General features: G+C 51.7%; 1 protein-coding gene across 4 annotated transcripts; it reads left to right on the top strand.

Annotated features, from left to right (window-relative positions):
• Nucleotides 1–59: 59 nt before the first annotated feature.
• Sirt2 (sirtuin 2) lies at nt 60–24,134 on the top strand. Of its 4 annotated transcripts, none has more exons than XM_052762061.1 (16): nt 116–197; nt 960–1,006; nt 5,089–5,137; nt 5,368–5,481; nt 10,663–10,704; nt 10,804–10,910; nt 10,995–11,051; nt 12,433–12,501; nt 17,329–17,458; nt 20,099–20,158; nt 20,366–20,421; nt 20,528–20,604; nt 20,683–20,734; nt 23,113–23,183; nt 23,303–23,369; nt 23,461–24,134. In XM_052762061.1, the coding sequence occupies exons 1-16, from the start codon at nt 182–184 to the stop codon at nt 23,614–23,616; spliced, it is 1,170 nt and encodes a 389-aa protein (XP_052618021.1). In that variant the 5' UTR covers nt 116–181; the 3' UTR covers nt 23,617–24,134. The 4 variants fall into 4 exon arrangements, with proteins under 4 accessions (XP_052618022.1, XP_052618021.1, XP_052618020.1 ...); XM_052762060.1 differs by having other exon boundaries at nt 167–197; nt 4,975–5,137; XM_052762062.1 differs by lacking the exon at nt 960–1,006 and having other exon boundaries at nt 60–197.
• Nucleotides 24,135–24,181: the final 47 nt, after the last annotated feature.

Genomic DNA, 24,181 nt, shown 5'->3' with positions numbered 1-24,181 from the left:
CCATGCCTTTTGGGATTTGTAGTTCTATGCCACGAGAGGTGTAGTGTACGAAAGCGGTTGCTGGACTGCGTTGGCTGCTGGGAGTTGTAGTTCTCTATCCTTTCTCGGTCCCCTCTTGTTTCCGGTGCCGTCACGGGACAGAGCAGTCGGTGACAGCTCCGAGGGCCCCCACCCCGCTCCCATGGCCGAGCCGGACCGTGAGTCGGGGGCCCAGATGGGAGGGTCGGGCCGCGCCGGGGCCTGGCTTTGGGCTGCAGGCCCCGGGGCCCGAGGGCAGGTTCGGTGGGGTGGGAGAAAGGGGCTACGTGAAGGGAGTGGGATTTGGAGGGCCATTGCTAAGTGATCGATATTGCTAGGTTGGTGGGTGTCTGGGTTGTGAGATTTTAAGGGTCCGTTTGGCAAGTTCTTAATGATCGCATTTCTCGCACTTTGGTTGCTGAGGACCCTCGTTGCTAAGGACCAAAGTTGCCACGATCCTGGTTGCTAAGGTTGTCTGGTGTTAGGGGCAACTATAGGATGTTCGGGGACCCCTCCTGCCCCTTTCTATCTCATTCCTTCGGTTCCTGTGCCTCTCCTAAACCTCCAAGCTCCACTGCATCTCCTCTCCCATACTCAACTCTTCAGCAGAAGTATCCCTACTCGTATCTCCTGAAAAACTTCGCCCTCCCTCATTCTCCCCGCCGACACACACGCTACCATGTCCTGCCTAATTCTAAGTCTTCCTTCAGTCCTGTTTCGCCTGCTTTCTCCTCCTAAACCTTCCCCTCCTCAGCCTTTCCACCTCACACAGCCTTTCACTCTAAAATATGCCTTTCCCCATCTCTGACAGTTTTACTACCATCCCTGACTCCAGGATGATTAGGTTGGTGGGTCTTCTTGTTGCCCTCCACCACTGTGAACCCTTCATCCCCTTAACTATTCCCCCCACTGTAACCACGTCTGCTCCCCCTCCTCCCCAGCCTCTGACCCTCTGGAGACCCAGGCAGGGAAGGTGCAGGAGGCTCAGGTGAGATGGGGGAAAGGGTGGAGGGAAGGAGAGAGATGGACTTGGTTCCACATTCCACACTGGGGGGAGGTGGCAAGGGGAGACTTTTACCCGAGGGCCCTTGGCTTATGGTCCTGATCCCTAACTCTGTGTGGGGATTAGTACAGCCTCCTGGGGAATGGTGGCTTCTGAGGACTGTCAAGGAAAAATGAACAGCCTCAACCACCGGTTGGTGGCCCTTCCATATTGTCCTCTTTGCTGACTGTTACCCACCCCCTTCCTCAATCCCTTCTGAACCTCATTTGTGCTGGGCCTGAAAGGGACAGTTTTCCAGTTTGATCCTCAAACTCACAGGTCTCATGGGGTGGGGGACATGACCTTATAGAGTTGATTTTGAAAGTAGCACAGAAGCTGGGTGTGATGTCATACATCTGTAATCCCAGTGCCTGGGAGGCTGGGGTAGGAAGATGGGGAATGACAGGCAGCTGGGCCATATAGTGAGGCTCTGTCTGAGGAGAGGCACTCCAGGAGTGCACAGAAAACTTTGTGGGTCAGAGAAGATTGTAGAAGGTTCTAGCCAAACTCTTCCCTGGAGGAACTCACAAGCGGATCTAGGAACAAGACCAAGATATAGTCACAGTGTCATAAGTGAAGTGATTTCGAATTTTCTTAAATAAGACCAGATATGGTGTTTCATGCAGAGTGTGAAGATCTGAAGAGCAAGGAGGAGGAGTAAACCTTTTCAGTAATGGTTGCTGGGGTAGTCCTTTATTGATGCTCTCCCTGTACTTTAGTGTGCACGACCCCATTTACTCTTTCCAGCGTCCTGGTGAGCATCAAGCCCTTCATGGACACTTTACAGATGAGGAACTTGATGCAGTGTCCCTTGGGTAGAGGGACAGGGAAGGGCTTAGAACCGGTAGGGAAAGATGCTGTGAGTCCAGTGAGGAGGTAGATGAACATCTCAAAGATGTTTGAAGACCCTGCCAATGCCTCTAGAGCCCCCAGAGTCCAGGTTGTCCTCATGTACTAGACCAGTGGTTCTCAGCCTTCCTAATGCTGCGACTCTTTAATCCAGTCTCTCATGCTGTGGTAACCCCCAACCATAAAATTATTTTTGTTGCTACTTTATAACTATCATTTTACTACTGTTATGAATTGTAATGTAAATATCTGATATGCAACATATCTGATATTCGACCCCTGTGAAAGGGTTGTTCAAACCCCCAAAGGATCATGACCCATAGGTTGAGAACCATTGTACTAGACAATGCCTACAACCACTGAATGCCAGCATGCCCATCGATATGAGATCACTCTTCAAAGGGAGGCAGGTACAGAAGCTGTGGTCAACAATACACCCATAAGTGCTCAGCAGAGCTGTGACAACCCTGCTGTGGGTCTCTAGTATCTTTCTTGTCTGGCTTCCAAAATAAGACTTAATGCCAGACCAAAGGTTTCAGTCAGAAGGGGTTCTCAGTGGCAAAGATGATGTGGGGTGTCAATTGCAGCCTTATCCAGACAGAGGAACACTAGAAATAGCCCCAGTGGCCATCAGGAGAGGGAGTCAATGAACTATGGTTCATCATACAATGTGTTACTATGGAGCCACAATAAAGAATGAGGTGGGGGCTGGAAAGATGGCCTGGTGGCTAAGAATGTATACTGCTATTCCAGAGGACCTGAGTTCCATTCCAAGAACCCACATCAGGCAACCCACAAGTGACTCTAACTCCAGTTTGAGGGGATCTGACTCCATGAGCGCTTGCACACACATGCACAAACATGCACATCTACACAGAATTAAATCTAAAAAAAAGAATAAGGTGGGTCTGTGAGACAATGTTTAGAACTATACTCTGACATGACCCGTTTCTGTAATATCAATGAGTAAAAACTCATGCAGCACATACAGCTGGAGTTATTTCTGTTTAATCATGATTTGATGTTGCCTGGCATTTGTTCATTGTGCGAAGGCTCAGGAGGCTGAAAATGCGGGTTTATGAGTTGGAAGCCAGCTTGGGTGAGAACGTAAGACCCGTCTCAAAAAAAAAAAAATAAAAAGCTTGTATAATCTCTTTTTTAATTTTTAAGCTTTGCTTGTTTGTTTGTTTTCTGGGTAGGATGCACATGCCACAGTGATGTGTGGTAATCTGAGGGCATTTGTCCTCTCCTTCCACCGTGATGTGGGGCCTGGAAGCAAACTCGGATTGTCAGGCTTAGTGGCAAGACCTTTCCCTGGTGACCCTCTCGCCAGCTTGTGTAATTTTTTTCTTGATTTTTCGAGACAGGGTTTCTCTGTGTAGCTTTGCGCCGTTCCTGGAACTCACTCGGTAGCCCAGGCTGGCCTCTCACAGAGATCCGCCTGCCTCTGTCTCCCGAGTGCTGGGATTAAAGGCGTGCGCCACCACCGCCCGGCTCGCTTGTGTAATTTTAAAACATCAGGAAAGAATCATTTTAGAATCAGGCGTGGTGGTGACACATCCCTATAATTCCAGCACCTAAGAAATAAAAGTAGGTGGGCCAGGAGTTCAGGGTCACTCTCAGATACATAACAGGTTGGAGCCAACCTGGGCTAGTAGGACCCTGTCTCAAAACAGCAGTAACAACTAAAGAATCTTTTTAAAAAATAATTTGGAAAGGAGGTTTGGGAGCAGAGTAGGGAAGGGGTGGCCTGAGGGCTTTTGAGCAGTTAGTTGATTGAGTAGGTCAAACCCTGGCCTAGCACGCAGTCTGCATGCATTTAGTGGCAGAAGGTTCTAGAAGTCCTGTTATCTAGGCTGGGTGGTAAGTGGTGAACGTAGATAAAGTCCCTGCCCTTGTTTGGCTTATATTATGGCACATGGTAGATGTTTGTGATTCAGGGGGCTTTAAAGAAAAGAGGGGTGGACAGCCCTAAATAGGCTACCATGGGGAATAGGAGGATCAGAGATGGAAACTGAGTCAAGGAAGCCAGAGCAGGACCCCAGGAGAGAGAACAGGCTGAACCAGGTAGAGCTCTGGGGTTGGGAGAGGGGGTCAGTGGAGGGAGATCGGGGGACTGAGTGGGAACACTGGAAATTGGCATAAGGGCAGGGTGCGGTAGGGAAGTCAACTAAGGGGCAGTGAGGCCACTTGGCATGGGGACTGGGAGCAGGAGCTGGCTTCCAGGAGATGCTAAGGCCGCTCTGGAACATGGTTGGAGCAAAGTGGGGTCCCCTTGAGAGGCTCACATCTGGGGACAGAGAAGCAGCATCACCAGTGCCTAGGCTGTAGCATAGCTGTGGCAGGTGGCCCAGGGAAGTGGAGAGGACCAGCCGAGATGCCAAGGGATTCACTGCTCAGCCTCACAGCAAACTCTGAGCTGCACGTACAAGTTGAGGCCCATGGACTTGAGGTCTAGCCCTGGCGGCGGTGGTTGCCTAGTGTTCAGGAAGCCTTGGCTTCAGTCCCTAGTGTCTTGTCAGGCTGTGATGGCGGGCTAGTTAGAATGTCGAACATGAGCTCCAACATGACACCTGTAATCCCAGCATTGAGGAGGTGGAGACAAAAGGATCAGAAGTTCAAGGTCTGTAGACTTCATAGCAAGTTTGAGGCCAGCCTGGGCTACATAAAACCCTATTTCAGAAAGCAAGCTAGGTATGGTGGCACATGCCTTTAATTCCAATAGTCAGAAAGAGGCAGAGGCAGGTGGATCTCTGAGTTCAAGGGCATCGTAGTCTACATAGTGAGTTCTAGGCCAATGAGGGACATATAGTGAGACCCTGTCAAGAGAAAAAAGATGGGAGCAAGCATGGTAGGCCATGCCTTTAAGCCCAGGAGGCAGAGGCAGGTGGATCTCTGGGAGTTCTGGGTCAGCCTGGTCTATATAGCCAGTTCTAGGCCAGCTAGAGAGATCCCATTTCAAAAAAAAAGATAAGGCCTAGGAAGTCAGTCACATGAGGAGACCTAGGTCCCCTACCTATAGGCAACCTCTCCTAGAGCCCTCTACTGGCCCTCTACTTTTTCAGGCCACCTCCCAGTCAGAGCCCTACCTCTTTGAACCAGGCGGCACCCCATCCCTTCCCCTCCCTTTCTCCCTAACCTCACTTCTTGGGCTTGGCCATCCCACCTGCCCCTTCCAGGATTCAGACTCGGACACTGAGGGAGGAGCTTCTGGCGGAGCGGCCGAGAGTAAGTGTCTTCCTGGAGGAGGGGTGGGGGGTGATCTGGGGTCTGGGACTGTAGGGTAGCTAATAGGAGTGATACCTAAAGCATGTAATAATGGGCTTGGTTGTGGAGGCTGCTGGTTGTGGGGGACACTGGGACTTTGCTGGGGGGAGGATAGTAGATTGCATGGTTGGGCAAGGCCTGGGGCCCTGGCTCGATGCCCACCTGGCACTGTCTCTCTTGTTGTTGGTCAGTGGACTTCCTGCGGAATTTATTCTCCCAGACCCTGGGCCTGGGCTCCCAGAAGGAGCGTCTGCTGGACGAGCTGAGCCTTGAAGGAGTGACCCGCTACATGCAGAGCGAGCGCTGTGAGTCCCCCACTGCCTGGCCACTTCTCCCACCCCTGGCCCACAGTGACTTCAGACTTGTCAGGTATGAGAAGCAAGAAAAACTGCTGAGTATGGAGATACACACCTGTGATCTCAACTCTGAGCAGGTATAAAAGGATCAGCTTTTCAAAGTTAGCTTCGGCTATATTGTGCATTTAAGGCTAACCTGAGCTACATGACAGCTTTTCTAAAATAAAAAATTGGAGGACACCCAACTCTTGACATGTAGAGATGGCTTACTAGTTAAGAGCACTGGCTGCTTTTCCAAAAGACCTGGGTTGCCTTCTCAGGCCCCACATGGTGGCTCCCACCCATCTGTAACTCCAGTTCCAGGGGGTTCCGTGGGTGTCGATTATGTACCTGGTACACAGACACTCACTCAGGTGAAACACTCAGACACTTAAAAAGAAACTCAGCTCTTCAGGAAATTCAGGCAAGAGGATCATGAATTTGAGGGCAGCCTGAGCTACATAATAAGAGTGTTGACTGAAAGAAAGAAAGAAAGAAAGAAAGAAAGAAAGAAAGAAAGAAAGAAAGAAAGAAAGAAAGAAAGAAAGAAAGAAAGAGAGAGAGAACGAAAGAAAGAAAGAAAGAAAGAAGGAAGGAAGGAAGGAAGGAAAGAAGGATGGAAGGAAGGAAAGACAGACAGACAAGAACCAAAAAGGAGCACGCAGACTCTAAGCATTAAACGTGATGGAGTGAGGCGCTTGGACGTTGTTCTCAAGCCCCACAAGTCTGACAAGTTTGTCTGTGCCTGTGTGGGGGGTGTGTGTGTGTGTATGTGTGTGTGTGTGTGTGTGTGTGTGTGTGTGTGTGTGTGTGTGTGTGTGTGTGTATGTGTGTTGCGCACACGCGCAGCTCCACACAGGAGACCAGAGCTACTCCAGAGGGCACTTTTTCGGCCCAGGCTGAGTCAAATGACTGCCCTGAACTCCGCCTCCTCTGAGTTCCCTGTCTGATTGGCAGACCTGAATCACTGCTTATTTTTTGAGGGGTGGAACAAGTAGGTACTGAGGATGGAACCCAGGGCCCCCACATGCCAGGCAAGCGCTCTACCGGTGAGCTGCAGCCCAGCCCTCTTTTTCCTGTTGAATTTTGAATGGGTGTGAATTCACTCTACAGTCCCTGAAGGTTGATCCTCCCCTCTCAGCTCCCAGATAGCTGTGAATGTAGACCAGCACCACCAGGCCCGAGACCAGAAGTGATGATTCCTCTGGGGTGACCCAGGGTGAGGCTAAGGAAGTTAACAGGTGTGAATGTGCCCAACGGGCTGGCACCCCTGCAATCCAGCTACTCAGGAAGCTGGGGCAGGAGGGTCTGAATCCAAAGTTAGCCTGGGCTTCGTAAAAACGAGAGAAGTAGAGAGTGAGGAGATAGATACCTCAGTCCACAGAGTGCAGCCACACCAGCATGAGGACCTGGGTGTAATCCCCAGCACCCACACAGGAGCTCAGTGCTTGTAAGCCCAGGGCTGGGGAGACAGAAGCAAGAGGAGCCAAGCCAAGCCCAGGTCCCAGGGAGAGACCTTGCCTTAAAAAACATAATCGGATCTGCAAGATGGCTTTGCAAGGAAAGGCGCTTCCCACCAAAGCTGACAACCTCAGCTGGTCCCTGGACCCACACGTGAATGGCTCTCTCTCTCTCTCTCTCTCTCTCTCTCTCTCTCTCTCTCTCGCGCGCGCGCTCTCGCTCTCTCTCGCTCTCAAGAGAGAAATGACTAGAACAGGACCCTATCCCTTGAGAGCTGTGGATGGGCTTGCTATGGTATTATTACAGGAAGCCTGTCTCAGATGTGCTGTTTAGAAACCACCTGGCTGGGTCACCGTGAAATTGGTATTTCTCGTTGAGGGTGAGTCACCAAAGTCTGAGAAACCAGGCCCTCTCGGTCCTCAGTGGGAACAATGGAGCTTTGAGGGTCCTGAACAGCCCTTTGTTGAGGCCATCTTCTCCGGTTTCCCCTTCGCCCAGCTGCTCGTCTCCCTCCTTGGCAGCCAGGCTTGGCGGCTCAGCCTCTCTCTCTTGCCACAGGCCGGGCAGCCGCCTGCAGAGAGAACCCCAGCAGTGGCTAGGGGCCGTTTGTCCTTCCATCTTCTTCCACTCAGGTCTTAGCGTCACTGGCCTGTAGGGAGAGGGACTTAGGATTAATAGTGATTAACCAGATGTAGCTCAGTTTGGCTGTGTGCCAAGCCCTGGGCTAAGGACTTCACAAGCATCCTCGTACTGATTATCTCAGAAGAGCCAGGAGGTCTTTCTAGAAGTAAGCTGAACTGAAGAGGAAACTGAGGCACAGAAAGGTTGTGACTTGGTGTGAACATCTGGCAAGTGGCACAGTCAGGACTCGATACCAGGACCCTTGAAGCGAGGGTTTGCTCGATAGCTGTGGCTAGCTTTAACACAGGATTATCTCAGTCTCCCAAGTTTTGGTATCACAGACATGTGTTACCACACACAAGAATGTGTGCGTCCCCAGTCTCAGTGCCCATGACCTCCAACCAGACCAGGGCCAGTGCCGTCCTAAAAAAAGCTGTGACTAGGCCTAGGCTGTGATTTTTTTTTTTTTTTTGTAAATATTTTTTGTTTTGTTTTGATTTGGTTTTTTTTTTTTTTTTTTTTTGGTTTTTCGAGACAGGGTTTCTCTGTGTACCTTTGTGCCTTTCCTGGAACTTGCTTTGGAGACCAGGCTAGCCTCGAACTCACAGAGATCCGCCTGCCTCTGCCTCCCGAGTGCTGGGATTAAAGGCGTGCACCACCACCGCCCGGCCTTGATTTGTTGTTTTTAGAGACAGGGTTTCTCTGTGTAGCCCTGGCTGCCCTGGAACTCACTCTGTAGACCAGGCTGTCCTCGAACTCACAGAGATCCACCTGGCTCTGTCTCCCTAGTGCTGAGATTAAAGGCGTGTGCCACCATGCCCAGCTTAAACATTATAAGTGTATGTGTACGTGTATGTGTGTACGTGTGTGTGTGTGTGTGTGTGTGTGTGTGTGTAGGTGCATGTGTGTGCTTGGCAGAGGACAGTGTTCAGGAGTTCTCTTTCCACCGTGACGTTTCTCAGAATCAAACTCAGGCCTGCAGCAAACAAGTGCCTTTACCCTTTGAGCCATCTCACTGGCCCCTGTGGCAGACTTTCACCTCTGTTCACACTTGTTGTCCCTTAAACAGAACACCCCAGGGGTGCCCAATTCATGGGACACCACACTTGTGTCTGTCCATCAGCTGACAGACAGATGCCAGGGCTCTGTGTCGCTGGGCTGCCTGCCAGCCAGCAGCTGAGGCAGCAACAAGGTTATTTCTGGCCAGCTATGTGCTTGTGAATGGATTCGACCATATCATGCCATCTTCTTTTCTTTTTCTTTCTTTTCTTTTTTTTTCTTTGTTTTTCCAGTCAGGGTTTCTCTGTGTAGTCCTGGCTGTCCTGGAACTCACTCTGTAGACCAGGCCGCCCTTGAACTCACAGAGATCCACCTGCCTCTGTCTCCCGAGTGCTGGGGTTAAAGGCATGCACATCCATTGCCATCTACTTTTCTAAGAACTATTAAAAACTGGGAACAAAACCCTCATAAGAATACAAACCAGCCGGGTGGTGGTGGCGCACCCCTTTAATCCCAGCACTTGGGAGGCAGAGGCAGGCAGATCTCTGTGAATTCAAGGCCAGCCTGGTCTACAGAGTGAGTTCCAGGACAGTCAGGGCTATACAGTGAAAATCTCACTTGAAAACCAAAACAAAAAAAGAATACAAACCATGGGTCTGAAGAAGTTTAATACAGTTGAGGGGCCAGAGATGTGGCTCACTTTGTAGAGTGCTTGTTTAGCATGCACAGACCCCCGGGTTCAATCCCCTACACCACATACAGAAACGGGGCATGGCCAGACATGGTGGCATGCATCTTACATCCTAATGCTCAGGAGGCAGAGGCAGGTAGGTCACTGTGTTCAAGGACAGCCAGGCTCATAGTGAGACCCTGTCTCTGAGAAAGAAAAGAAAAGTTGGGCATGGTGGTGCATGCCTGTAATCCCAGCACTTGGAGATGGAAGCAGGAGAATCAGAAGTTCAAGGTCATCCTTGGCTGCACAGTAAATTGAAAGCTTGCCTGAAATACATGAGATCCTGTCCAAAAACCAAAAGCAAACAAACAAAAAAGAGGTGATTGAGTGCAGCTGACTCCAAGGGGCAGACTCACTGGTGGCTTCCGTGTGAGCACAGCAGTGAGGTGAAGGAAAGGGTAGAACATGCTGGAAATGGGTCATCTGAAGGTGAAGCCTATCATCCCAGTGCCTGGGAGGCTGAAGCAGGAGGCTCAGGATTCCAGACTACCTGGCTAGACAGGGAGACACTGTCACAAAACCAAAGAAAATAACAGCAGGCCTGCTGGCACACACCATAGCCCCAACACCCAAGAGGTATGTGTGCAGGTGCCCTCAAAGGCCAGAGGCGGTGGCTGCCATGGAGCTGGAGTTAGCGGGTGCGGGGCACTGCCTGGCATGGGTGCTGGGCGCTGCACTCGGGTCCTCTGGGAAGGAGCACGTGCTCCCAACCTCAGCCTTCTGTGCAGCCCTCCTCTTCCTGTTGTTGGTCTTGTACTTGAGACAGGGTCTCCCTTCCTGGCACTGACTGGCTGGAACTCACTGAGTAAACCAGGATCTCACAGAGATCTGCCTGCCTCTGCCTCCCCGGTGCTGGGACTGCAAGTGTGCACCGACATGCTGCCTCCTTAGCTCAGATTTTAAAAAGAGAGAGATTTAAAGCCAGCTATGATGGCACGCAGTTTTAATCCCAGCATTTGGGAGGCAAAGGCAGGCAGATCTCTGCAAGTTCAAGGCCAGTCAGGGCTACATAATGAGACTTTGTCTCAAAAAAAGAAAATTACTTAAAAATAATTTTTAAGTCGTACACTATTGTGTCCTGAAGGTAAGCTGTCACCAGGGTTTGGTTTGGGTTGACTTTCAAAGTTCTCAGAATGGAACTCACACTAGCCAGCTCTGTAGTGCTGAGCTGGCTCTAGCATTCTCCCCAAGACTTCACCTGCTGTCGCCCACTCCTCTGCTGTCCCTTCTGGTTGGCTGTGTTTCCTCACACATGTGGGGTTGCCAACACTGTCCTCCCCACCTGCAGTACGAGTGGGAGGAGAACCCTATCACATGATCGGAACTCTCTCCTCCAGGTCGCAGGGTCATCTGTTTGGTGGGAGCCGGAATCTCCACATGTAAGTGCCCCTCCTTCCAGCCACTCCTGGGGTGTGGGAGCCCGGGGAGGGTTTGTGCATATATGGGGCTAGAACCTCTAACTGAGTGCCCCTCCCTAGCGGCGGGTATCCCTGACTTCCGCTCCCCATCCACTGGCCTCTATGCGAACCTGGAGAAGTACCGCCTTCCTTACCCGGAAGCCATCTTTGAGATCAGTTACTTCAAGGTACACAGCTAGATGAGGGAGGGAGTTCCCATCTCCAGGCCTTATCTTACCTGGCGTGTGGCCCTCTGGTTCTCTCTCCTACAGAAACATCCAGAACCCTTCTTTGCCCTTGCTAAGGAGCTCTACCCCGGGCAGTTCAAGGTAAGGTCTTTTTCTGCAGGGGAGATTGGAATGAGCAGACATGGGAAGGAGGCTCCTTATAGGCCCTTCAGACCAGCGTTGTATGATTATTAAGAATCCAGGCTATGGAACGAGCAGGATGGCTCAGTGGGTAAAGGTGCTTGCCACCAAACCTGACGACCTGAGTTCAATCCCCGGAACCGACATGACTGAAGGAGAGAACTGACTGCCACATGTTATTCTCGGACTTCTACATATGCACTGTGGCAAGTGCACCCCTCCCATATAAATATGTAAATAAATAAATACTGTTTGAGGGCGGGGCATAAATTCTGGGCAGATGTGCCCATAACTATAATATTTGGGAGGCAGAGATGGGAAACTTTCAAATGCAAGGTCAGCCTAGACTACATAGACCTTGTCTCAAAAGTGAAAGAAAAAAAAAGATGAAAAAATTGAAAAGGTGGGCGAGACGGAGAGATGCGTTTAAGAGCACATAGTGCTCTTGTGGAGAACCAGCACCCATGTGAGGGGGCTGTAACTCCAGCTCCAGGGAATCCGATACCTTCAGTGGGCACTGGAACTCACATGCATATACCCACGCAGACCCCCCCCCCAGTAACTAAAAATGTTAAATATTTTGTAAAAGAAAGGAAGCCCTGGTGTGGTGGTGCACACCCTTAGTCCAAGCACTTGGTGGCCTGGAGCACCCACATAGCAATTTACAGCTGTCTGGAACTCCAGTTCCAGAAAGTCCGACACCCTTTTGCCGACACACATGCTTACAAAACACCAATCAATGCACATAAGAGAGATAAGTCATTGTTTTTAGATCCCCGGGCCAGTTGGTGGTGGTGCACGCCTTTAATCCCAGCACTCGGGAGACAGAGGCAGGCGGATCTCTGTGAGTTCGAGGGCAGCCTGGTCTGCAGAGCTGGTTCTGGGACAGCCAAGCCTATACAAAACAAAACAAACACCTGTCTTGAAAAACAAACAAAAAACAAACTAAATAAATACTAAACAATTTTAAGAAATTAAAGGAAAGGAGGAGGAATGGTTTGCCGGCCTGCCCAGCCTGGCCTCTCTCTTGGCCCTCACCTCTTTACTTTGTGGCTCTGAGCCTCAGTTTCCCCACCTGTAAGACAAAGCTGCTGAGAGTCTCAGAAAGGGCTGAGGCCGGAGCCTGGCTATGAACCTAACTGTGCAGTTAACCGATTGGTAATGCCAGCAAGCCACCACTGTGCCTTCGGATGGTCTCCTCATCGGTGACGGGGAGAATGCCATGCTCATCCTCACTGGGCAAGGATGGGGCCATGGGATAGAATGGGCGTGTGGTTGGCGTCGTCCCTGGCCCATGGGACGGCCTGTGGCCATGGCCATCAGCCTTGTTATTCTCCTCCAGCCAACCATCTGCCACTACTTCATCCGCCTGCTGAAGGAGAAAGGACTGCTGCTGCGCTGCTACACGCAGGTAGGGGGACCGGGTGGCCGTGGCTGGTGCGTAGGCTGATGGGTCTTGGAGCCCTCAGTCAGAGCTGGGGATGACACAGGCAGGCGCAGGGCCAGCGACCAGGGCTTAGCTAACTGTAGTGAGTGATCTCCAGTGAACCACTCCTCTTAGCCTGTTTCCCCTGTATAAAAATGGGCCAGAAACTGGGCACGTTGGTACTTATGGAAGTGGAGACAGAAGGAGCAGAAATTCAAGGTCTTCCTTGGCTACAGAGTGAGTTTGAGGCCAGCCTTCAGGATGTGAGGCCTCGTCTCTAAATTGATTGATCAGTCAATTAATTTATTAAAATATAAACTACTACATATAAGAATTTTTTAAAAGAATTTTTCAATAATAAAAAAAGCCAAAACAGCTTCAGGCCCTCTGAAGTCTATTGTGAGGTGACAGTATATTCCCATTAGGTCACCCCATGCATACTACAAAAGGACTCTGTCTGAGGGGACACCATCTATATCACAGCCATCCCAAGTCAGCAAACTGGGACAGCTTTCTAACTGGTGCAAAAAAAAAAAAGGTGTGCTTTTTATGACTTGCATAGTTCCGAGCCTGGCCTTGAACACAGTGGTGGCTAACAGGACACTGTGTTCACACCGGAGTATTCGGAAGGGTGCTCAAGCTGCTGGTAGCCAGAAGGAAAAAAAATGTGTGCCTCTACCTCTGTCTCATCCATGTGTTGGCGTTCAGACTGCTCTGCGGCAGTCTACATGTGTGCTATAAATTACACCTTAGAACACAAGCTAGCTGAGCATGGTAGCACACACCTGTAATTCCAGCACTTGGCATGCTGAGTTCAAGCCCAACATCATGAGTTCAAGGCCAGCCTAGGCTACATAGTGAATTCAAGGCCAAATTTGCTCCAGAGCCAAACCTTCCCCCCACCCCCGCCAAAAAAATCAAAAAGGAAAAACAGAACTCCAAATCTTACAGAAGAGTTAATGCTTGAATACAAATAGGTATTGTTTTCTTCAGCAACCCGATGAGGTACCTGCAAAGTCAGAGATGGCCACCAGGGGGAGGATGAATTCTTTTGGGGCCAGATGGCTGGAGGCCCTAGTTGGGGAAGGGACAGCTCAGCCCTCAGGTGCTGCCCAAGGCCAGGACACTCCTGACTCAGCCCCACTCACAGAACAAGGCCCAGGCCCGATGCTGACAGCCTCCTTAAGGCCCACACTCCCTGCCTGCGGTTGTTTGCTAGCTTCGGTGACAGCAGATGTCCGTCCACCCAGTGCTGAGCACTGCTAGCGTGGACAGAGCAACCCCCCTGCACCCTGGTGCTGATATTCTCATGTGTGTGACATATGAAGGCGGGGCGAGTCACAGACCTTGTGTGTCAGATGGAACCAGGCCTCTGAAGTTACCCAAGAGGCCAGGTGGGTCTGTGTGAGCGGATGCTGGTGTGCACAGGGTAGGCATGGAAGCCTCCCCCAGAGGGTGGCATTGAAGCAAAGCCCAGAGAACTGAGAGGGGAGGGATCTTCAGGCAGAGCTCACTATGGGTGTGTGGGGGGACAGGGCCAGGGAGCCGCAGAGAGCAGGCAGGAAGCTGCCATGTTTGTCCAGCCAAAGTGGATGAGAGACGGACCTTTGGTGAGGGCCATTGAGGGAGAGCAGCAGGAAGACTAGGCATCTCGTTGGCAGATGAAGCCTGGATGCTGGGGTGTTCCTCATCTGAGTACCTCCTGTGCTTTCCTGAGACTGTTGGAAGGGAGGTGTCGGGGAGATGGCATTCTGCGTTGAGACCCTGGGAGAGAGCTACATGGAGGGTGGGGGCAGTTGGACATGGACCCTGGGCTGAGCAGAGAGGCAATAGCTGGAGAAGCAGCATATAGGTATTGACTCAGCAGATGGAGTGAAAAACTGAGGCCTCCGACAAAGCCAACTGGGAGTGGCTGCCAAGTGCCCTGAGTGCTGGCATGTTCACATTTTACCAGAAGGCCAGCAGAGGTGTGCTCAGTGTGAAATGTGCAGGTATCTGAGAACTACCTGCAATTTTTATTTATTTATTTATTTGTTTGTTTGTTTGTTTGTTTGTTTGTTTTTTCGAGGCAGGGTTTCTCTGTGTAGCTTTGGTGCCTTTCTTGGAACTCACTCTGTAGCCCAGACTGGCCTCAAACTCACAGAGATCCGCCTGGCTCTGCCTCCCGAGTGCTGGGATTAAAGGCGTGCACCACCACTGCCCCGCTACCTGCAGTATTTTTTAAGCTTTAATTTAGGTGGTGTGTGTGTGTGTGCACGTGCATGCGTGTGTGTGTGTGTGTGTGTGTGTGTGTGTGTGTGTGTGTGTGTGTGTGTGTGTGTGTGTGTTTCCAAGTATGCACACACATGTGCAGGCATGCCACATAAAAATGTTGGAGGTCCCAGGACAACTTGCATTCAACTCTCTCCTTCCGCCACATGGGTTCCAGGGGTAGAACTCAGATCATCAGGCTTGGTGGCAAGCACCTTTGTCTGCTGACCCATCTCTCTGACCCCACACATACACTTTTAAGAGGGTTTATTTTTATTTTACTTGTGTCTGTGTACCATGTGCATGCAGTGCCCACAGTGGCCAGGAGAGGGCGTTAACAGGTGGTATGAGCTGCTGTGTAGGTGCTGGGAACCCAACCTGGGTCTTCTGTGAGAACAAGCAGCACTCTTAACTGCTGAGCCATCCCTCCAGCCCCTACACATAGATTTTTGAGTGACTTATGTAAAATATCTAGCGGTGGAGAAGAATGTTCCACCTGCCCACTCTGTGCCGTCTTTTCTCTCAGGCACTCAGCCCTCGTCCTCCTCCTCCTCCCCAGTCACTGTTTGAGTCACTGACCCACCTTCTGGAACACACCAGCTTTGCTTCTGAGTTGTGCCAACGCAGCATCCCTGAAGCTGGGTGCTGCTATTTTCAGCTCAGGACACAGGAACCCATTCACACATTCAGGCAGTTGTCGTGATCACTCAAGCCACTGTGGTCCCCACAGAGTGACGGCTGCAGATCTTTCAAATTGAATGTTCAAATTCACAATACAGAGGTTCTCTTCAAGCTCCTTTTCCCACTCAGCCCATTGTATGGGCCCCTTCCACACACACTACACAGCAGCACCATGCTTTTTACAAGCTGAAGATTAATCTTTTTTCCTTTTTCCCCCCATGGGTCTGGGGTGGGGGTGGTGTGTGCAGTGATGCATGCATGGGAGAAGGGGGGGTTTGGGAGCTGGGGGACGGGGAGCCACACCCCAGCCCCTCACTGGGGGATTCTAGGCAAATGCTTTACTGCTGAGCCATGAGTCCAGGCAGGCCTTGAACTTGCCATCCTTCTGTCTCACCTCCGCCTGTAGCTGAGGTTACAGACTTGCACTAGCCCAGCTTTACTCTGTTGGCATTGGGTAGAGGCAGCTGTCCTGCCACGTCATCATGAGGGGAAACTGTGCCGACTTACCCAGGCAGGTCCTGGGTCACTTAGCTGTGATGTGCAATAGGGTAGATGTATCTGAGGCAACTTAAACTCACAACGGGGTCCTCAGGACATAGCCACAGTCTGTGGATAGGAGCCGACCCAGTCTGAGGTTTGAGGCATCTCCTACGATCCTGAACCCTGTCTCCCGGATACAGGCTGTGGTAGTTCCCTAGGCCCTTGTTTAGCCGTTTGCATGTGTGTTGCTTACTCTCCAGTGAGGGACTCTAAACTGAGTCATTTACAACTCTGAGGCGGGGTCTGTGATGTGAGGCCGGGTGTGGTGGTGAATCCCTGTAATCCAGCACTCTAGAGGGAGGGTCTCAAAAAACATAACTCCTCCCAAAGAAATAAATAAGACATTCTTTTATTAATTAAAAAAAATATTACATTTATTTAGTGTGTGTGTAGAGTTCAGAGGACAACTTGGGGGAGGTATCTCCTTCTACCATGTGGTTTCCAGGGGTCAGAATCAGGTTGGCAGGTTGGTGGCAGGTGCCATCACCTGCTGAGGCATCTTGTCAGCCCTTTACTGGGGTTTTTCAAGTGGCTCACTCTTGTCGCCCAGGCTGGAACTCACTGTGTAGCTTAGGCTAGCCTCAAGCTTGTAGCAATCTGGGATTATTGGCATGATCCACCGTGCCTGGCTTTATTTATTGTTTATTTCAGTTTTGTTGTTGTTTTTGTTTTGTTTTGTTTTCCGAGACAGGGTTTCTCTATGTAGCTCTGACTGTCCTGGAACTCACTCTGTAGACCAGGCTGGCCTCGAACTCAGAGATCCGCCTGCCTCTGCCTCCCAAGTGCTGGGATTAAAGGTGTGCGCTATTATTTCAGTTTTTGAGGCAGGGTCTTCCCATGTAGCCCTGGCTGGCCTGACAATAGCTGGGTAGCCCAAGCTGGCTTTAAACTTACAGCAGTCCTCCTGCCTCAGTCTCCAAGTGCAGGGATTTCAAGCAGCCACCTTCACTCCTGGCTTGATTCATTTTATTGTGTTAATGCCTGCGCAGAGCTGCTGCACATAGCTGTGCAGGTCGGGCCGCACGGGTGCGGCTCTTTTAATAAATTGGTGGCAAATGGCAGGAAAGTGTGGCTCTCTAACAAAAGAACGTCTCTGGAAAATAGAAGCAATGACCCAGGTTTACAGAATAATGTCACATGGGGCTGATGATGGCGTGGGCCTGGCTGCATAGACATTTGAGCCTCGGCAGCCCTGTAGCCCTGACTGTTAACCCTTCGGTGGCCCACTGGAAGAGTGGGCACTTGGCACATATCCTCCCCTCCCCCTTGTCCCCTGCAGTCCCGCTCCTCAGAGTCCATGAGGGCTGATGGTCCTGCCCTTCCCTCTGTCTCCCGCTCCAGAACATAGACACGCTGGAGCGAGTGGCGGGGCTGGAGCCCGAGGACCTGGTGGAGGCCCACGGCACCTTCTACACCTCCCACTGCGTCAGCTCCAGCTGCCGACAAGAATACACGCTGAGCTGGATGAAAGGTGAGGCTGGGATCACGATGAGGCCAAACCTCCCACTCCTTGCCCATGCCATAGCCAGGTCTCCACATGCTTTGGCACCAGTGTGGTCCTGTTCACTTTTTCAGCTCTTGCTGGTTAGTTGGTGAGTTGGTTGGTTTCCTTTGAGACTAGGTTTCCCTGTGTAGCCCAGGCTAGCCTTGAACTTGCACTTCTGCCTCAGTCTCCCTAGTGCTGAGATTGCAGGCATGCACCACCACACTCAGCTCTCTTGCTCTTTACAGTAGCTGTGGAAGCCCCACGGAGCCGTGGCTCCCTTACCCCCTCTCCGCCAGGCTGTCATACATATGAACTACGGAGCAAGGCCAGCCACGCTAGACTCACACCCACAGTGGCCACAGAGCCACTGAAGTCATGAGCACTGGCTCTGTGGCCTCTGAGGTGTTTCACCATTTCACATGAGAGTCCTTCCGTCAAGGCAAACACAGCTGTGTTCTGAGGACAGCATTGGAACGAGGGGGCCTGTCTGCGTCCAGTCTGGTGCCCAATGCTCCAGTTGTCCACTGAGCACTAGAAATGAGCCTAGTGAACCAAAGAATCAATTCTCTGCTACCATGTGGGTCCCAGGAATTGAACTCAAGCTGCCAGGCTTGAAGATGGCACCTTACCTTCTGAACCACCTTGCTGACCCAGGACATTTTTAATCTTTCTTTTTCTTTTCTTTTCTTTTTTTTTTTTTTTTTTTTAAAGACAGGGTCTTTAATTTTATTAAATTTTTGTTGATTTCAATTGTAGGTGCCACACCAGGAGCCATGGTATATGCCTGTTATCTATTGTTTGGGAGATAGAGGCAGGAGGAGCAGGAGTTCAGGGCTAGCCTTGGCTACATAGCAAGTTCCGGGGCAGGCCGGGCTACATGACGAAAAATAAAAATAAGAAAAAACAGTAAATTTTCTAAGTTCCATGTAGCCCGGACTCCCATAGTAGACAGTGCGAGAGGAATGTGTAGAGAAGCAGCCAAGTGCCGTGCCGGTCAGTCAGAGATTAGTGCGAGAGCACACACGGCGGGCTCACTACTGCCACTGTCCCCGTCCACGGAAGGACAGTCCCCATGCCCTCAGTGCCAGCCCCAGCCTGCTTCTGGCAGCCATTGTGTCGAGTCTGAGGCTGCCCTGTCGCTGTGCCGGGAAGCTGTATTCTTTATGCTGACTTCACAAAGCCCCTCGTGTCCCCTGAGATCAGGACAGCTGTGGCCTTTGTGGCAGGACCATGGAAGGTGGCCTTTCTGACAGAATGCCAGCCAGCTGCCCCCAGACTGAGGGTTCCGAGCAGCCTGAGCGTGCACAGCTGGGGGTTCCGGACAATGGCCATCACCCCTTTATGTCTCTGTGGAGTTGCATCTACCCCCGCAGAACAGCGTGGTGTTTGTGTAGAAGTACCCTGCATGGTGGTGGTTAAAGCCGCACTCTGTGCGCGGCTAGATGAGCGGCTGACAGCTGAGTTCCAGTTCTGCAGGCTGCAAGTGACAGACGTGCTTTCGAGCCCCTGTTCCATGAACAATAAGGAGTGTGACTGCCCTAAGGGTAGTATTAGAGGAGTCTGTCACAGAGTCGGGGCGGGGGGGGGGGGGGGACACGCAGATGGGCTTGAGGTGGACTCCATCCCACGATTATCTGTATGTCCTCCCCTGACCCAGGGCAAATAGGACTGTCCTCAAGACCCAGTGGAAGGGCTTGACCCCCACTCCACAGATGGGGGTCTGGTGGAGTCCAGGGGTAGGTGGATTTGCTCCTGTGTTTACCATCTCATTCACTAGCTGTAGGCAGTGGTACTTGGAGCCACCCCCTGGAAGCCTGGAGATGAAGGGGACAGCTCTCTAAGAAGGGAGCTCTTCTCTAATAAGCCGGAAGGACACCCCCAGGAGATCCCTTAGTGGTGAGGTGTGCTGTTTGTTTTGTGGTGCTGGGGCTTGGACATGCAAAGTCAAGTGCTCTACCACTGAGCCACACCCCAGCCCCTCACTGGGGGATTCTAGGCAGGGCCTCTACCACTGAGCCACACCCCAGCCCCTCACTGGGGGATTCTAGGCAGGGGCTCTACCACTGAGCCACACCCCCAGCCTCTCACTGGGGGATTCTAGGCAGGTGCTCTACCAGTGAGCCATGCCCACAGTCAGATTCTAGGCAGGGGCTCTACTGATGAATCATGTCCCAGGTCCCATAATGTTCCAGCATTGAGCTACATCCTTTCCTCTTGACTTTTTGTTTTTGAATACTTTTCACATTTCTTTCTTTGTGTGTTTGCATGTGTATGTGTGTGGGTATATACATCCACAGCATGCCTGTGGATGTCAGAGGACAGTCTGCAGGACTTGTTTCTCTCCTTTCAGCGTGTGGGTTCTGGGGATCGAACTCAGGTCATCGGGCTTGGCAGCATATGCGTTTACACACTGAGTTGCTTGAGACATGGTCTTGCTGTGTAGCCAAGACTGTCCGTGAACTCACAGTCCTCCTCCTGAATTCTCCCAAAAGCAGGTTTAGTGGCGTGCGCCTCTGCCACCTGCCTGGGTGCGTTTATGTTGACAGTGGGGAGGGGCAGAAGAAAAATGACTGCTCCAGGCTTGGGAGGCCTCACGCCTCTCCCTCCCTCCCTCTTCCCATCCAGAGAAGATCTTCTCAGAAACAACCCCCAAGTGCGAAAAATGTCAGAGTGTGGTGAAGCCTGGTGAGCCTCGGGGCCTGGGGTGGGGGGACTGGAGCTGGGGCCCTCTCCCCCACTGTTCCCCTCACTCCACCTCTGGCCACCTCTGCTGCGTGGCCCACCCCCTCCTGTCCTACAGAGGGTGGGTATTTGCCCCCTCAGGCCTCAGTTGATTGCTGCCTGTTCCAGCTCTGTCTCCTATATCTCCTCTCCTATCCGTTTCTACCTCAGATATCGTGTTCTTCGGTGAGAATCTTCCACCACGCTTCTTCTCCTGCATGCAGTCAGTAAGTGTCCACCCTGGGCTTGGCCCACGTGGGCTGCGAGCTGGAGGGAGGTGGGGCACAAAGGCAGAGCAGTGGGGTCCAAGTCCCTCCTGGCTCCTCCCTGCAGGACTTCTCGAAGGTGGACCTCCTCATCATCATGGGCACCTCCCTGCAAGTGCAGCCCTTCGCCTCCCTGATCAGCAAGTAGGTGGAGAGGTAGGGCTGGGGGTCGGCTGGGGACAGGAAACAAGGCAGATCCTGAATCCAGCTCCCCATTCCCAGGGCACCACTATCTACCCCACGCCTGCTCATCAACAAGGAGAAGACGGGCCAGGTGAGTCTGTCTCAGCTTCCCTCGCTCTCTGCTCACTGGGGGGTTTCACCCCTCCCACAGGAGGGTGAGACAGGTCTCAGTGTGTCCCTCCTAGAGAGCATCGGTGCTTTAGACTTGCCAGTTCAGGGCTGGAGAATATGGGCGTCAGGTGCTGGGCCAACCTGACGCTACAGGCCTCTGCCCCACTCTGGATTCCTCTGAGCAAATGACAGAACCACACCTTGAACCTGCTGAAGCCCGAGTGCTCCCTGGGACCCAGGAGACCAGTGTACGGCTGACTGTGCCACAGGGCTCCAGCCATTACCATCCTAGTACCTTCTCACATATCAAAATCTGGGGATGCTCCGGTCCCTCGTATGAGTGGTAGATTGTCTGTGTGCAGCACACACCTCCTCCTGGAGATGCTCCGGTCCCTCGTATGAAGTGGTAGATTGTCTGTGTGCAGCACACACCTCCTCCTGGAGATGCTCCGGTCCCTCGTATGAAGTGGTAGATTGTCTGTGTGCAGCACACACCTCCTCCTGGAGATGCTCCGGTCCCTCGTATGAAGTGGTAGATTGTCTGTGTGCAGCACACACCTCCTCCTGGAGATGCTCCGGTCCCTCGTATGAAGTGGTAGATTGTCTGTAGGCAGCACACACCTCCTCCTGGAGATGCTCCGGTCCCTCGTATGAAGTGGTAGATTGTCTGTAGGCAGCACACACCTCCTCCTGGAGATGCTAAGCTGTATCTACTTGACGTGTGGTGCGACGCAGTGTGAACCCGGAGAAGGTTATTGAAACAGTGAGACAGGCTCTCGTGTGGCCTGTCCTCTCAAACTCACTGTGTAATCACAGACGGCCTTGAACCCCTAATCTTCTTGCCTCTGCCTTTCAAATTCCGGGGTTACAGGCCTGTGCCATCACACCTGGCTGTGTTATTTGTTTGGAGGAGCTTTTTGTTGTTGTTTGTGGTTTGTTTTGTTTTGTTTTTTTCACGACAGGGTTTCTCTGTGTAGCCCTGGCTATCCTGGAACTCACTCTGTAGACCAGGCTGGCCTCAAACACAGAGATCCACCTGCCTCAGCCTCCCAACTACTGGGATTAAAGGTGTGCACCACCACCTGGCAACTGCTTAGAAGTTTAAATATCACCATGTCCCTTCTCACCAGCAACTGCTGACAATACTAAAGGGGGGGGTGGAGGGGGTGTCTGTGGATGGAAGGCTCTGGAATAAGCTCAAAACAGACTCTGATTATACGTCTGTGACAAATCTCAGCTGACAGGAGACACGGGACCGAAGGACACATGAAATGACACAAGAATGCATGGTGGCATGCGTTTGCAGTCCCGTACTGGAGAGGCAAAGATTGGTGGATACCTGGGGCTCACTGGACAGACAGTCTCACCAATTTCGAGTTCCAGGCCAATTGAGAAACCTTATCTCAAAAAGAATATGTTTGGGTTGGGGATATGGCTCAGTGGCAGAGTGTTTGCCTGGCATACACAGAGCCCTGGGTTCAAGCCTCAGCACTGTCAGAAAAAAAATGATGGTTTTGGACAGGAGAGATGGCTCAGTGGTTAAGAACACTTTCTGTTCTTCAGAAACCCAAGTGCAGCTCCCAGCCCCCGAATCGGGAGGCTCACAACTACTCCAACTCCAGCTCCTGGGGATCTCACACCCACACACACAGACACATACTTACTACATACACTTAAGAAATAAAAATAAGCCAGGCGGTGGTGGTGCAGGCCTTTAATCCCAGCACTCAGGAGGCAGAGGCAGGTGGATCTCTGTGAGTTCAAGGACAGCCTGTACTACAGAGTGAGTTCCAGGACAGCAAGGGCTACACAGAGAAACCCTGTCTCGAAAATAAATACAGGCAGGTCTGGTGGCTCCAGGGCTGTGCTCTTAGCTATTCTCTCCTGTAGATGTAACCAACCTTCTTATTAAATAAGAAACACAGAACCAATGCAAAGAAGAAAGCCAAGAGGTCAGAGCTAAGAGCTAAAACCTTACCCTTCCTCCTGCGGTGGTCCTACCTCTCCGAACCAGAGCTACCCCTGTGTTAAAGTCTTTATATAGAGTTCCTGTCCTGCCTTCTCATTGGTTGTAAACCCAACCACATGACCGCCATGTCACGGCTTGTCTGTATAGGCCTCCAGGTTTTCTATGATTGGTATTGAGATTAAAGGCATGTGTATCCAATAATGGCTGTATCCCTGAACACACAGAGACTTACCCAGCTCTGCCTACCAAGTGCTGGAATTACAAGCGTACGCCACCACTGCCCTGCTTTCCTATGGCTTGCTAATAGCTCTGACCCCCGGGCAACTTTATTTATTAACATACAAATAATATTTTAATACAAATAAAATATCACCATACTCTCCCCACAGACAGATCCCTTCCTGGGCATGATGATGGGCTTGGGAGGCGGCATGGATTTTGACTCCAAGAAAGCTTACAGGTGAGGTCTGGGCCTGGGGGGGGGGGCGAAGGAGCTTGGGAAGGGCAAGCTGAGGTGGGAGAGAAGACAGAAGCCTGGCCAGGCCTCAGTCTGTTCTCTACCTCCTGCTCGCACTGCAGGGATGTGGCCTGGCTAGGTGACTGTGACCAAGGCTGCCTGGCCCTTGCTGACCTCCTGGGATGGAAGGTGAGGAGCTAGGCCACCCCAGCCCACCCTGAGCCCAGCCCTATAGGATGTTATGGTAACCTCTAACTTCTTTGAACTTTGCCCCCTGCAGAAGGAGCTGGAAGACCTTGTCCGGAGGGAGCATGCCAGCATAGATGCTCAGTCAGGGTCCCAGGCCCCCAACCCCGGCACTAGCAGCTCCCCTAGAAAGTCTCCACCTCCAGCCAAGGAGGCGGCCAGGACCGAAGAGAGAGAGAAGCGCCCCTGACCACTACCTCCTGAGCAGGACAGTGGAGCCCCCGCCAGCACTGGCCCCTCTAACATGAGCTGCTGTGGGGCTCAGTGGATCCTTCATTCTCTTAACCAGGGTCCCCAACTCAATCCCAGAAAATTCTAATGTACCTGGGGGCTGCGGGCTGCACAGCCCATCACTAACAGCCCACAGCCTCTAACCACCGAGGGCAAGAAGACCTCCCCTAACTCCTAACAACTCCCAGAGATCAGGTTACCCCCAAACTGCTAACTGTGCCAGAAGAAGGCATTTCTCTATTGTTCTCAGGGGGGGCGTGTCTAAATCAAATTAACCTACCCCACAGAAGGGCTGAACTTCACCCAGGGGTGAGAGTCTGTGGGCTCTCCAAGCCTGAAGGCCCCCCAATTCTCTGCCTCCAACAGACAAAGTGGGTGCTGGCCTCCCTTTCCTAGGGACCCTCTTGCCAGCCAGTGGGGGATGAGCAGGAGACTTGTTTATTGGAAACAAATTAAAAACCAAAACAAAGCAACTAACCATGAGCTGTGTGGCCTCTGCTTCTTTTAGTGGGTACCTGCGGCAT

Source organism: Peromyscus californicus, unplaced genomic scaffold (genome assembly GCF_007827085.1).
Source record: "Peromyscus californicus insignis strain IS unplaced genomic scaffold, ASM782708v3 Scaffold_4__1_contigs__length_199733344, whole genome shotgun sequence".
NCBI lineage: Eukaryota > Metazoa > Chordata > Mammalia > Rodentia > Cricetidae > Peromyscus > Peromyscus californicus.
Note: the sequence above shows the minus strand (reverse complement) of the source record. Positions and strands in the feature narration are given on the sequence as shown.